The sequence below is a fragment of the Colobus angolensis genome, unplaced genomic scaffold (assembly GCF_000951035.1).
Source record: "Colobus angolensis palliatus isolate OR3802 unplaced genomic scaffold, Cang.pa_1.0 Scaffold13, whole genome shotgun sequence".
Taxonomy (NCBI): domain Eukaryota; kingdom Metazoa; phylum Chordata; class Mammalia; order Primates; family Cercopithecidae; genus Colobus; species Colobus angolensis.
Genome location: NW_012114252.1, coordinates 8,965,958 through 8,979,158, shown reverse-complemented (window position 1 = coordinate 8,979,158; position 13,201 = coordinate 8,965,958). Strand labels below are relative to the sequence as shown.

Sequence of the window (13,201 nt, the reverse complement as noted above, 5' to 3'; positions counted from 1 at the left end):
TTTCCTTCAAGGTGGTGATTGACCAGAATCCATCGGGGTGTTTTAAAAACATGGGTTATTCACCTTGTTCTCTTCTGAAATCCCATATATTTATGCAAGAATGTCAGATGTCCCAGGTTTGGGAAACGAGGGCCCCAGACCCTGAAACTACTGGGCACCCATGGGGAGGAGTAGTAGAGGCCCAGGCTGGGACCTGGAGTAAGGGCCAGACAAGGTGGGGTCAAGGTGGAATCTCTGTGAAGATCTTTCTGGAACTAGGGGGACTGGAAGAAGCCAGCGGGAGCAGGTCTGTGGATGTTAAAGGACTGGAAAGTTACCCAGAGGAGGGGGAGGGCGTGGTTGAGGAGGCTCAGACACGACACTGCAGCACTGGTGACCGGAGCCAGAGCGGAGCCAGGCTGCAGTGGTGGGGAGGACCAGGCAGGTCCAGATGACTTTGACGGGACTCCAGGGGAAGGAGAGAGTGGAGGAGGAGGGCTTATGGGTTAGGGAGGGTGCTGTCGTTTGTTTTAAATGGGAGAAACTGGAGCATGTTGCCAAGGGCAGAGAGCCAGCAGAGAGGGGTGAATGGAAGAAGGAGCCGAGAAGGGGTTTACTGACGAAGCCATATCCTGGAGGAGAGAAGGATGGACTCCAGAGCCCAGCTTTGGGGGCTGGCCTTGAGTAAAAGGAGGGCTACCCTACCTCATCCTGGAGGGAGCACGGTAAGGGAGAGGGCATGAAAGCAGCGAAGATAGTAGCTGCCGAAAACGGGGTATGTTTTATTATAGCTAAAAAAGGAGATGAGCGCTGCTTCCCCCGCATCCCCAAAAGCTTCTCATCCTAGCAGCTTGTGTTAGAGGAGGTGGAGGTGCAGGCTCAAGGCCGCGTGCAGGGTGAGTCAGATGGGAGGTACCCACCCGGGCATTCTGTGGGATTCCCAAAAGTGACTGGTGATACTCAACTGGGGTATTGACAAGCTTGAAAATAGGAAGAGGAGGATATTGTAGGGCTGCTCACTAGCTCCGAAAACAGTCTTCACTTGAGGAAATTATCCTGGGCTCTGACTGTGGGTCATTGACTATCTTGGTAAACTCAGGGGTCCTGGACTGTGTTTTTTAAAACCCCACAGCCAGGCTTCCTCCTAAGTATGACTGTCTTAAGATGTTTGAAATGTAAACTGAAAACAGTTTAGCAATTGTTCAGGAAAAAAAATTAAAACGCCTCTCGATTAATCACCCAATTGAAATGTTTAGTGCAGTGCTTTAAGTGGAAGCGAAGTTGGATAGATAGTGTCATTTTTAACACAACGGACGTTTGTGTAGCTTTTTAGGAGCCAAAGGGGATCATGGCTAAAACTGTAGTCCTTGTAATCCCTGGCAGCTCGTTAGATCTCGGATTACGCTGGCCATGACCTTCCGGTGTGGGCCGAGCGCTCAGTGCCTGGCCTCTGGCCTGTCCTGCTCTCTTGGGAACCCGGGGATGCGTTTCCCACTGGGTACATGTCCAGCACACAAGCCTTACTTGCTTCATTTTGTACTAAGATGGTTGGTGGGTTTTGTGAGCTTTTGCATTGTTTGATGTGCAGCCTCAAACCAACATGGGACAGGGGCACTGCTCCCCTGTGTGCAGGAGGTCACTGTGGCTATCGGCTCATGTGTCATTGCCGTGACATGTGCGTCGTTGCCGTGGTGGACACGCTGTAGCACAGTAAGGCCTGCAAACCAGAAATGGGCTGACTGGCTTTCAGCAGTTCTCTTGGAGAGTAGCTGCTCGGAACTCAGTGTGTCTCACCTTGGAGAGCTGTGGCTGGATAGCCCTTGATGGTCCCCAAGGCTGGCCTCACTCATGATGCACTGCAGTTGCCATAGTGCTGTGTGTGTGACCCACCTCACATGCACTGCTCTGTGAATACCCTCTTCGGTGTCATCTTTCTTCTCCTCCTTCTCTTTACCTCCTTCTCAGGCCTCCCTCTCCTCCCTGCGCTTGTTACTTTCCCTAGTAGTTCAGCTTCTTCAAAGGACTGACAGATTTGGAGGGTTGTTCTGGCATTCTCTTCCTCCTATGGACCATTTCTGAGGGAAGATGTGTCTGCAGTGGTGGCAGTTCTTAGAGTCCTTCCTTGCTCTGTGGGGTTCCAGGCTATTGCTTGTCACCAGGGTGCCATTGGCATTTTGGGCTGTGCAGTTATTTGTGGGGAGATGTGCAGCGTCCCTGTCTTGCCTTGCTAAACGTCAGGATCGCTTCTCAGTTTCCTGACAGGCCCTGTGGATGACAGGTTACTGCCCCCTTTGAGAACTCAGCTGTTCACACGACTCTGTACCGTGCAGCTGTTAGGATGAGAGCTTGAACTCTGACAGCCAGCCTTCTTGGAAATGTATACTACCTATGTATGTGTAACTAATCAGGTGGTTAAGAGCTTTTAGAGGCTGTTTCCAGGGTACAGCATTTATGTGACAAAAGAAAACAGGCTGCTTATTGTTTTCTGGAATCTGGTTAGATTGTTATCGTTTTGGTGAAGGCAGTACTATTCATGAAGATGCATACTTATGGTATACATTTTTTTCTATTCTGTGATACAGCTGGTTAACATTTTAGTAAAAATACATTTGAATTCAGGAACTTTTGGGGATTGAGTAGGGAGAAAAGTGAATTTTTGCTTAGACGAGTGATTTTTCAATAAATCTATGTATCCTAACATGTTCAAATAAGCTTAGATTTTAATTTACCCTCATTATATAAGAGTTGGCATCTTTTCCATGTTTTCTAATCTAGCTGGATAATTGTTCTTGGTGCACGCTTGTTCTCTTTCATAGTCTGATGCGCGTGTGTAGGTGAGACCTAGGAATCTTACTCCCTGAACCTGCAGAGCTGTGGTCACCACCAGCCTGATGGCTGGACACAGAAAATAGATGAGTCCCTGGAACATTGTGTGGTCTATAACATTACATATAAAATGACAAAGGAGTTGTGGTGCTGTGAGGGACTGAAGTTTCCCTTTTCTCTTCCTTCTCTCTACAGAACCTAAAGGCAGATCCAGAAGAGCTTTTTACAAAACTAGAGAAAATTGGGAAGGGCTCCTTTGGCGAGGTGTTCAAAGGCATTGACAATCGGACTCAGAAAGTGGTTGCCATAAAGATCATTGATCTGGAAGAAGCTGAAGATGAGATAGAGGACATTCAACAAGAAATCACAGTGCTGAGTCAGTGTGACAGTCCATATGTAACCAAATATTATGGATCCTATCTGAAGGTAAGGCTTAAAATAACGTGGTTTTCCGTTCTGCAGCACTTGGCTGAGGTGTGAGCAGGGGATGGGAAGGACTCTGATAAGATACAACACAGCAGGTTTCAGAGCAAGGAGAAACGTTTTGACCTTCGTGATCAAAAGAACCTGGCTTCAATGGTTCTGTCATCTCAAATGTCACCTATAGAAGTATTTGTGGTGAAAGTGTTTGATGTTATAATTCTCTTTTGAACAAGAAAGAGTCTTTCTGAGTGGGACTTTGTCATAAAAACTGCTTCTTATTAAGTTATTATAACAGTTATTCATGTAATTTTAGGACTGCTTATGATTAGTATTAAAAACTCGTACCAACTCAAGAATGTTAATCTTTTTATATTCTGTTACCAGCTGTGGTTTAATTTAATGCTGTTAAGAACTGCTGCTGAGAATTGATGGTGTTGGTTAGTTAGCTAGCTTATCCACACTTGACTTAAGAATGCTAGGTAAATTAGTAATTACTTAAATAAAATGGTAGTTATAATATGCAAAAATTGTCCTGGACTGCCACTCCGTTCTTTAAGTGGGAAAGAATAGTATTAAATAGTATTAAAAATAGTATTAAAAATGTTTTTCTGATCCTGCGTGGAACCATTTTACCATTTGAGAACAATCCTGTTACAACACTAAGAAGGCTTATGACTGTTCCTTGTGTTTCAAGTTCCTCGACATATACCCGTTTCAGTGAACTTAAAAATGTTGTAACCTTTAAAATGGGGTTTTAGAAATCATAAGAATTGGTGAAAAAATATGCTCTGAAATAATTATTATGGAATACAGAACTATGAAGAAAGAAAGGACGATTTTCCAGGGGAGGCAGCGATAAACCTGGATAATTTGGGCTAGGCGTCTTCCTCTCTTGGCCTTACCCTCTAAAATCTCTAAGTTACAACTTGTAAGCTGCTCTGATGTCAGAAGGGAGCGTGTAGGTTTTGCTTTTGTAGAAATATAATAAGGTATAAGGCAGAGGATGGACAACACTGATTTACTAAAATGGGTATGTAAAGGAAATCAAAATTGAGCAGTGATCTCTTTTTTAATCCCTTGTGTAAAGGACGGCAGTATGTTATAGGTCAAATGTAGCATTTTGAAATGGAAAGAGTTTTGGAGTCAGGCGTCACAGGACTTGAATCTTGTTGTCATTTACTTTGGTGTGTGGCCTTGAGTGAGTTTTCGTTATTTTTTATAACTTCTCTACTTTCTTGTTTGCAAAATGGAAAATTATGATAGATATCGTATGTTACAAAGATAAAACGGAATTAAGTATGTGAAAGTACCTGACATGTAGTAGGTACTTAATGAGTATTTTCCTTCCTTGGTAGCATTTATTCATACCTCATCTCTTAAATTACCCTGGAATGAAGGTAGTTTGCAGTGAAGGTATCCATTGAGGTTGAACCAAGAAAACCAGGACCAAAGAATGGAGGAAGAATGCCAACAAAAAGAGCAAATGTTGCTGTGATAGGGCACCCAGTTTGGGGCTTGACACAGCAAAAAGGAAAGCACTACACGTGTGACTTCCGTGGGGGAATGCCAGCGTCTTCTTGATGTTAAATATCTTTTTTTCTTTTTTTTTTTTTTAATGAGATGGAGTCACACTGTAACCCAGACTGGAGTGCAGTGGCGTGATCTCAGCTCACTGCCCCCTCCGCCTCCTGGGTTCAAGCGGTTCCTGCCTCAGCCTCCTGAGTAGCTGGGATTACAGGCACTCACCACCATGCCTGGCTGATTTTTGTATTTTTAGTAGGGAGTTTCACCATGTTGGCCAGGCTGGTCTTGAACTTCTGACCTCAGGTGATCCACCCACCTCAGCCTCCCAAAGTGCTGGGATTACAGGCATGAGCCACTGCGCCTGGCTTCGATGTTAAATTTCGCTTGAAAACAAACAGCTAAAGAAACTCAGTTTGGACTCTGTTCACTGTGCTGCCTACTATTCCCTGTGAAATGACTTCAGCAGTAGTGTTCTAGTAAATTCAGCGTTGAATTTCATGTGGTTTGCTGATGTTGTATTTTAATATGAATTATTATTATGGTTTTGGCAAAGGAATAATATGAATTATTATTATGGTTTTGACAAATACTTGGCGATTTATACCAGCTAATATTTAACTGTGGAAATTAAGGATCACTGATTCAAAACATCTTCTTCAACCTCAGCTCCTTAGCACAATTTTTACTGCATGCTGGAACAGATTGCTTTATTGTGGCCACAGTACATATCTGCACGTATGTAGAGATTCCATCCAACAGGTCCTGTTCTTGCCTGAGTTGCTAATTCTAGAACACTAGGTTCCAGATCAGCCTAACCTTGATCTAAGTTTGCCCCTGTATCTTGTTTAGTTATCATAACACCAACTGCCGTAGTAAGCTCCTTAAATGTATAACGACTCGTACGTGATAGAAATGTATCTCTTCCTCACTGGTTGCCCTGATCCGTGGGCTGTTTTCCTTCAGACACTGATTCAGGAACCCGGGTTCCTTTTATCTTATTATTCTTTCATCTTGACAAGTGACTGTGCTCAGCTGCCATAAGTCAGCGTTGGGGGAGAAATGGAGGCTCACGTGTGGGAAGTTTTTATGTGCCCAGGCCTGGACGTAGGGCACATGATTTCTGTTCCTGTTCTCCTGGCCAAATCTGAGCCACATGACCACACCTGACCCAGGGGAGGCTAAGAAATGTCACTGAATCGTGTGCTTCGTGGAGAGAGGACACAGGCTGTATGCATGGTAGGCTGGCCTTTTCAAAGTCGCTTCATCTGTGTAGGAAGTGGAATAGCTCGGGGAGTGGCCTTCAGGTGCTGATGGCCTCCGGGCAGGTGGAAGAGTGTTCATACTTCATCCAGTGTGCTCTCTGTATTTTACTAAGCAGATTGTCCTTTAGGGAATATCTGCCACAAGAATGCCTGGAAGAACATGGCCATTGTGGAAAGTTGGCCCAGATTTTAAAGCCATGTGTAGGACAATTGTCTTATTTGGCTACACACATCATGAACTGCTCTTCTAAACAATAATTAACTATTATAATTGAGCAGGAGAAGAATCCAGACCTGTAATTCTGTCTGCCCATTCTTGTGGAATGGAGTGTCATGAAATTCTTTGGCCCAGAAGAGGACCCTCCTGAGTCAGAGGCCATTCTTCCATCATCTTGGTAGGTTTAGAAAGTGTGGTCCTAGTGTCAAGTAGGATACAGATTAAATGGATTTGTAAGACAAATGGGTCTTTGCCACAGAGCTGGAAATAGTGCTCTGTATAGTTTTCATTGTCATTTTAAAACACTCCCTGTAGCGTTCAGAGCTAATGTTCTTAGTTCTTTAAGGGTGATTGGAGAGATTTCACCCTGTGTTAAGGGACTTTTATATAGCAGGCCAGGACAAAGAAGAAATAACCAGAAACGGGTTTCTTCATTGCTGGGGTAGCTAGCGTTCACAGGTCTCATAATTAGGTTTTGGTTCATTCCTCTAGTCTAGAAAAAGAGATTTAAAACAATAGATAAGTGGTCTAAATATTCTGAACGTTACTAAGGATCTGGTGAGTGGTGTTAATTTTGGCAGTAGCAGTGATCAAGTCACAGAATTGCTTTGTAGCATGTTTGTTTCCCCTAAAGATTAAAAACAAGGACTAGAATTTAGGGAGGAGAAGGAACAATACAACAGTGATTTTTTTTTTTTAAAATAGTTATGGATCTGAGGCCTGGAAAGGTCTTGAAGATGATCACAGACCGTGGAAAAAACTTCACCCGTTGTAGTTTGTGTTTACTTTTTGGGAAATTAAACCAGCTGGGATACTTAACCAGAATCCTCCATGTCCCAGCCATTATACCCCTGGAGTTTTCTGCCACTGAAGTACCATCCACAAAGTCCAAATGAAACTGCCTGTGTGTGGGTTTGGGTAGATTATGGGGTAGTGTGCAGGAGGGGAGAGAGAATTTTTGGTTTTGTATTTTAATTAGGCAGTGAAGACATACAATTGTAACAGAGAACAGGATGGTGTACAGGATTCTGACCTGTTTTTTCTCAGTGCACCATTTGCAAATGTGCATTCCCTTCAGCACTTACAAATCGCATCTTTTTTGTTTTGTTTTGTTTTGTTTTGGGGAGCTTGCCAGCCTATCAGTGTCCATATTGAGATTCACTTTTAGTTATAGCCAAGATTGTAGTCTCAAATTCTAGTACAGGTACTCAACTGGTCGCCGTTTGGGCCGCTGATTTTCTGGAGGAAATGCAGATATACTTCCATGATTACGATAAAGATTAGATCATGTATGTAAAGTGCTGGCAAATAGATTTTTAGAAAATGATGATTTTCCCTTATTAAAGAAATTTTAAGTTTCTGTGCCAGACTCAAAATTCACAAGTCTTAAAATAGATTGTTAGCATGCTAAAAATAAGGTTTATCAGTTTCTTTTATGATAAATTATTTATTCTCTCAAACATCAAACTGGTTTAACCAAAGCAAATCAGGTACAAGGTCTTAAAAAAAAAAAAAAAAAAAAAGAAAGTTGAGACTCCACCATATGGAGAAGCTCTTGTGCAGTCTGAAGGGCTTCCGTGTTCTTAACAGAGAAGAGAACTGAGCCACCTAGATCTAGCACTGTGTACCTCTCTGTCCCTCCTGCCACTGCCCCGTATGGACTTTACTCACTGAAGGCACAGGTGACAGTGTCTGCAGAAGTTTCGGCTGCCGCTACTTTGGGGTGTGGGTGGAGGCCAGGGATGCTTGTCACATGCACAGGACGGCCCCACACAGGGAATTACCCAGCCCAAGTGTCCACAGTGCCGCTGTGGAAAAACCGCCGTGTGGAATGAACCTTTTGTCCCAGAAAATAGGTATAAGTAATGGTATCTCTAGGGCTGACGTTTGGGACTCTTGGAATATCCCAAAGGGCAGTTTGGATGGAGGGTCTCGGGGGCCACGGCTGTGCCTACCATGATGTCCGTGGCAGCACCCAGTGCAGGATTTGCCAGCGCCGTGAGAAGGGCATGTCCATACTCGGGGCAGTGTGTCCACCCTGCATGGCCGGCCAGCCTGCCTCTGCTCGCGAGGCTGTGAACGCTCACACAGCACCTGGAAAGGGTGGTATCTCAGAGGTACTTTCTAGGTTACTTTTGTTCTGAGGTAAGAAGGGGCAGCAGGTGGACCCCGATGGGCTGCAGAAGCTGGTTCGAGGCAGGGACTGATTACATAAGTGTTGGTGGTGACCCCGGCAAGTTTGGTGTTTGTTATAAACCCCGCTTTCCGCAGTTGAGCAGAAGACCCCACACATGAGAGGGAGCCCTTCCCTCGCTGAGTCTTAATGGGATGTTTGTAACTCTCCCTTGGATGCTTGTACTCTTTCCACAAAGTTAATATTCTCTGAGATATTATTTACATCTGGAATGGGGCTGTGTGACTGGAGGTCCTCACCTGCCCATGTTTTTTGCATGTTTTGTAGCAAACTGATAATGACCAATGTCAGATTTTATCTGGCTTTATATTTTGACCTTGTTGATTAGAGTAGTGTTAATGAAGGAGAAAGAAGTTAGGGACCGGCACCTTGCTTCCCCCCCCCTTTTTTTTTTATTAAAAAAGAGCAAAAACTAATTTTGGGTACATTTAGGGTTTTTGTTTTGTTTTTGTTTCTTGGTAGACATGACATATATTTTTAGTGCTTAGCAGAGATCTTCGCAGTAGCCTCTTTGAGCTTTGGATTCCTTCCTAGCCAATACAATGACTCACTCTGCTAAGTCAATTGTTGCTCATTTTCTGGTTGCAGTTCTTTCTCCCTGTTCTATTTGTGGACCTCAGATTAGAGTTGAGTTTTTCATATTTTGCAGTTCATGGCACCGTCATCATCGTCCTATGTAAGATCCTTTTCTGTTTTAATCTGTGTGTCTTCAGTAGATAAAACATGGTTTTGTGTATGGTGTATGGGTTTATTTTTCCCCATAACATTTTAAAAAATGTATGTACTGTAGGCCGGGCACGGTGGCTCACGCCTGTAATCCCAGCACTTTGTGAGGCTGAGGCGGTTGGATCATTTAGGTCAGGAGTTTGAGACCAGCCTGGCCAACATGGGGAAACCTCGTCTCTACTAAAAATACAAAATAATTAGCCAGGTGTGGTGGCATGCACCTGTAGTCCCAGCTAATTGGGAGGCTGAGGCACGAGAATCGCTTGAACCTGGGAGGCTGAGATCGCCCCACTGCACTCCAGCCTGGGTGACACAGAGAGACTGTCTCAAAAAAAAAAAAAAAAAAAATTACAGTAAAATTCACTCTTGGATGTATAGTCCTGTGTGTTTTAACATATGTATAGATTCTTATAAGCACCACCACACATAGGAACCAGAACAATGCTAACCTTCCAAAGAATTCCTGAAGCATCCCCCCGCCCCGGCAGTCACCGATCTGTCCTTAGCGTTTTGGCTTTTCCGGAGCACCATGGATGGAATCACACTTCTATTGTTCGTGGCTTTTTTCAGTTACTGTCATGCCTGAGGGATCCGTCCATGTTCATGCGTGTGTCACTTGTTTGTTCCTTTTCACTGTTGGGTAGGGCACCATGGCATGTGTAACCAGGTTGACCTAGCAAAGGACGTGTGGGTGTTTCCAGAATTTGGTGATTATGAACCATGTTGCTATGAATATTGATGCACTTTCTTGGTACGAACATGTTTTTCACTTCTCTAGAGTAAATACTTATGAGTAGGACAGGTATTTGATTTCTATTTAATGTCTGTTTAATTTTCCAGAGTGCCTGTATAATTTTGCATCCCCACCAGCATTTGGGATAGTGTCAGTAATTTTCATGTTTGCCATTTTAGTAGGTGTGGAATGGTATTTCATTGTAGTTTTCATTTGCATTTCCCTAATGGCTTATGATTTTTGAGTATCTTTTCGTATGACGCTATTTCCATGCAGTACTCTAGACTTTGGAGTGGGAGATTCGTTTTAGGTAAATGCTACCATGTGGAAATATGGGGCCGGGCATGGTGGCTCACCCTGTAATTCCAACACTTCGGAAAGCCGAGGTGGGAGGATCACTTGAGCCCAGGTGTTCAAGGCTGCAGTGAGCTATGATTGTGCCATTGAACCCCAGCCTGGGTAACAGAGTTGAGACCCTGTCTATCTCTTTTATTAGTAAGGAAAAAAAGACTACCATGTGGTTGTTCAGAATAGCCTTACCAGCTAAACTCCTGCTAGCAGCGGGTGTTTGTTTCTGTCTTTAAGTAAAAAAATAAAAACCTTTACTGATCTACAATTTGCATACAATTCACCCATTTAAAATATACCATTCAAGAGTTTCTGGTCTATCACAGTGCGGTGCAGCCATCACCACAATTTTAGAACATTTTCATCACTCCCGAAAGATACTCTGTCCGTCGTCATTCACTTCCCATTTCTTCTGAAATTCCCCTGCCCTGGCAACCACGGATCTGTTTTCTGTCTCTCTAGTTTTGCATATTCTGGACACCTCATGTAAGTGTGGTCATAGAATATGTGTTCTGTTGTGTCTGGTTTTTTCACTCGGTATGTTTTCAAGGGTTCTGTTGTAGCTTGTGTCCATCGCTTCTTTTTATTGCTGAATAATATTCCATTGTATGGATAGACCACATTTTGTTATCTATTTGTCAGATGATGGATATTTGGGTTTTTATTTTTTGGCTATTATGAATACTGTTCCTATGAACATTTGTGTACAAGTTTTTGTGTGGATATGTTTTCCTTTGTTTTGGATGTATTACTCGGGAGTGGGGTTATTGGGTCAAATGTATTTTGGGAGCCCCCATCTAAATTGGGGTTCCAGTATCAGAGTAGTTAGTGACTCTTCCCTAAGGGGAACTGAAAGGCAGTTGGATGTGGGTGATGACCATGTGCCTTTCACAGGATGCTACTTTTACCTGGTGGATGGGCTCATGCATTGTAGTCTTGAGTCCAGATTCAGGAAACTTGTTTATACTGACAGACACCCCTGTGGTCTTGTCTGACCTCCTGGCCATCATTCTGGTGCTAGGAGTCCAACCTTGTGTGCCCCCACGTGACCTGGGGTAATGTGGTTGGTTCTTCAGATGGAGGGTGCAGAGTCTATGCACCATCACAACAGGAAGCAAGTTCAAAGATATTTTTTAGAAGATGCTTTTGAAAAGTGGCTACATAATAATTGTACAGATATCTGAGGTACATGTGATATTTTGATATTACATATAATATGTCGTGGTCAAATCCCAAGTTCAAAGACTTATTACTTACATATTCTGGGCCAGGAGGACAGTCCTCTGTCCTGGGTTACACGAGGCAGGAATGAAGAGTCAGGCAGAGAGAGAGCGAGAGAAACAGAGAGAGAGAGAGAGTGTGTGTGTGAGCACACAACTGGCAGGATGCATAACATAAGAGGGAACAGGGCGTGGAGCTCTGTAAGTTCTCGGGCAGGCCTGAGCAGTCTGTTTAAAGGAAGCAGATGGAACACTGGGAGCTCAGTCTGCTGGGTGTAGGAGATGCCTCTAAGTTCTTATCTTGGCCAGAGAGCTGGGCCTTTTGGGTGTGGTCTGGAACTGGAGGCCGTGTCAAGGGTGACTAAGCCCTGCTTCTGGTTTGAGAAAGTTAAACTTGGCATTCAAAATGGGTGCCAAGACAACATAAAATTTGAAGAATTTACTGTAATATGCAAAGTTTATGTTTAACCTTCTGAGGAACTGGGTTTTTTTTTTGTTTGTTTTTGAGGAACTGTTGAGACTCTTTTCAGTAGTGGCTTATGTTCTCATGGTACTGAATGAAGGTTTCAATTTCCCCTCGTTTGTTTTACATTATATTAAGCAGTATCATGGTTTTCACATGCATTTCCCTCATGGCTAATCATGGCTAACTTGTTGAGCATGGTTTGTCTACATTCCTGCCATTGATACTATAAAACTTTCTTTCACCAATCTTTTAGCTGTTACACAGTATTTTATGTTTATTTCCATTTCTGTTAATCATAACTTTGAGCTTCTATTTATATATGTTCTTAACCATTATGATTATTCTGTTGAATTCATATCTCCTGTGAAGTTTTCTATAGTTTAATGTGTTTATTACATGTGATTATCAAATTCCCTTTCTTGCAATGCAATTTTCTAGTCAGGAAATAATTTTCTCATAATTAGGCTCATGAAGTATCATGAAACTAAAAAAGCGTGCCCAAAACTATATGTTTCGGCCTGGTAACCACATTACAAATTAATTCATTACAAATTATTTCTAGTCTGTGAACAGGGGCTCTTGTGAGTCTCACCAGCGCTAGTCAGATTCCTGAAGCTTGATCATCCCTTTGAGATCCGATGAAACAGCTTTGAAATTGGCAAAGCTGAAGAATGGACTGCAAAGCAGAGAAGGTGTGAGTTGTTTTAAGTGGGAGCTTCATGGGAATAAAATATGAGGTGTGGTCCTGAAGGTTAGTTTGTGAGTTTGTTACAAAGTTAACTCATTCTGATTTAAGACCACTTTGTCTGAGAGTTAGGGGAAAGTGCTTTTTTCTCTCTGCCATAGCTTGTATGGCATGCAACCAGAAACTGTACACACACATGCCCCTGGCCCCTTTAAAATACCCCTTGTTCCTTCCACCCTCACTTTCCCCGACAGTAGCAATAAGTTTACCAAGAAGATCTCATCTTCTGTCCCAACAGAAATCCCAACAGAAAGTAGCATTTCCACTCTCAAGCGCGGGGCTCGTGGTAAGTTGCATTTAAATTGGCATTGTTTTCTGCTGACCATGAAAGGCTGGTGGTTTACTTGTAGGCAAATACTCTTGCTGTTTTTTTAAATACTCAGTCTTCTGTGAAATTTCCTATTATGTTTCTTGTCTCTTAATGTTGGTTTTTGATACCACAGGTGTGTTCTCTGACTTGATCACACTACTTTTAACTTTGAAGCGTCCTCTGTTGGGAAAAAATATCCTTGATTTTGATGTAGTTAATCCATCAGTT

General features: G+C 43.0%; 1 protein-coding gene across 1 annotated transcript in view; it reads left to right on the top strand.

Annotated features, from left to right (window-relative positions):
* Positions 1-351: 351 nt before the first annotated feature.
* Positions 352-13,201, top strand: part of STK24 (serine/threonine kinase 24) — a 69,242-nt gene continuing 56,392 nt past the window's right edge. The window contains exons 1-2 of the mRNA XM_011933814.1: positions 352-704; positions 3,001-3,231. Coding sequence (XP_011789204.1) covers positions 627-704; positions 3,001-3,231 — 309 coding nt within the window. The 5' untranslated portion in view covers positions 352-626. The remainder of the gene's footprint in view (positions 705-3,000; positions 3,232-13,201) is intronic.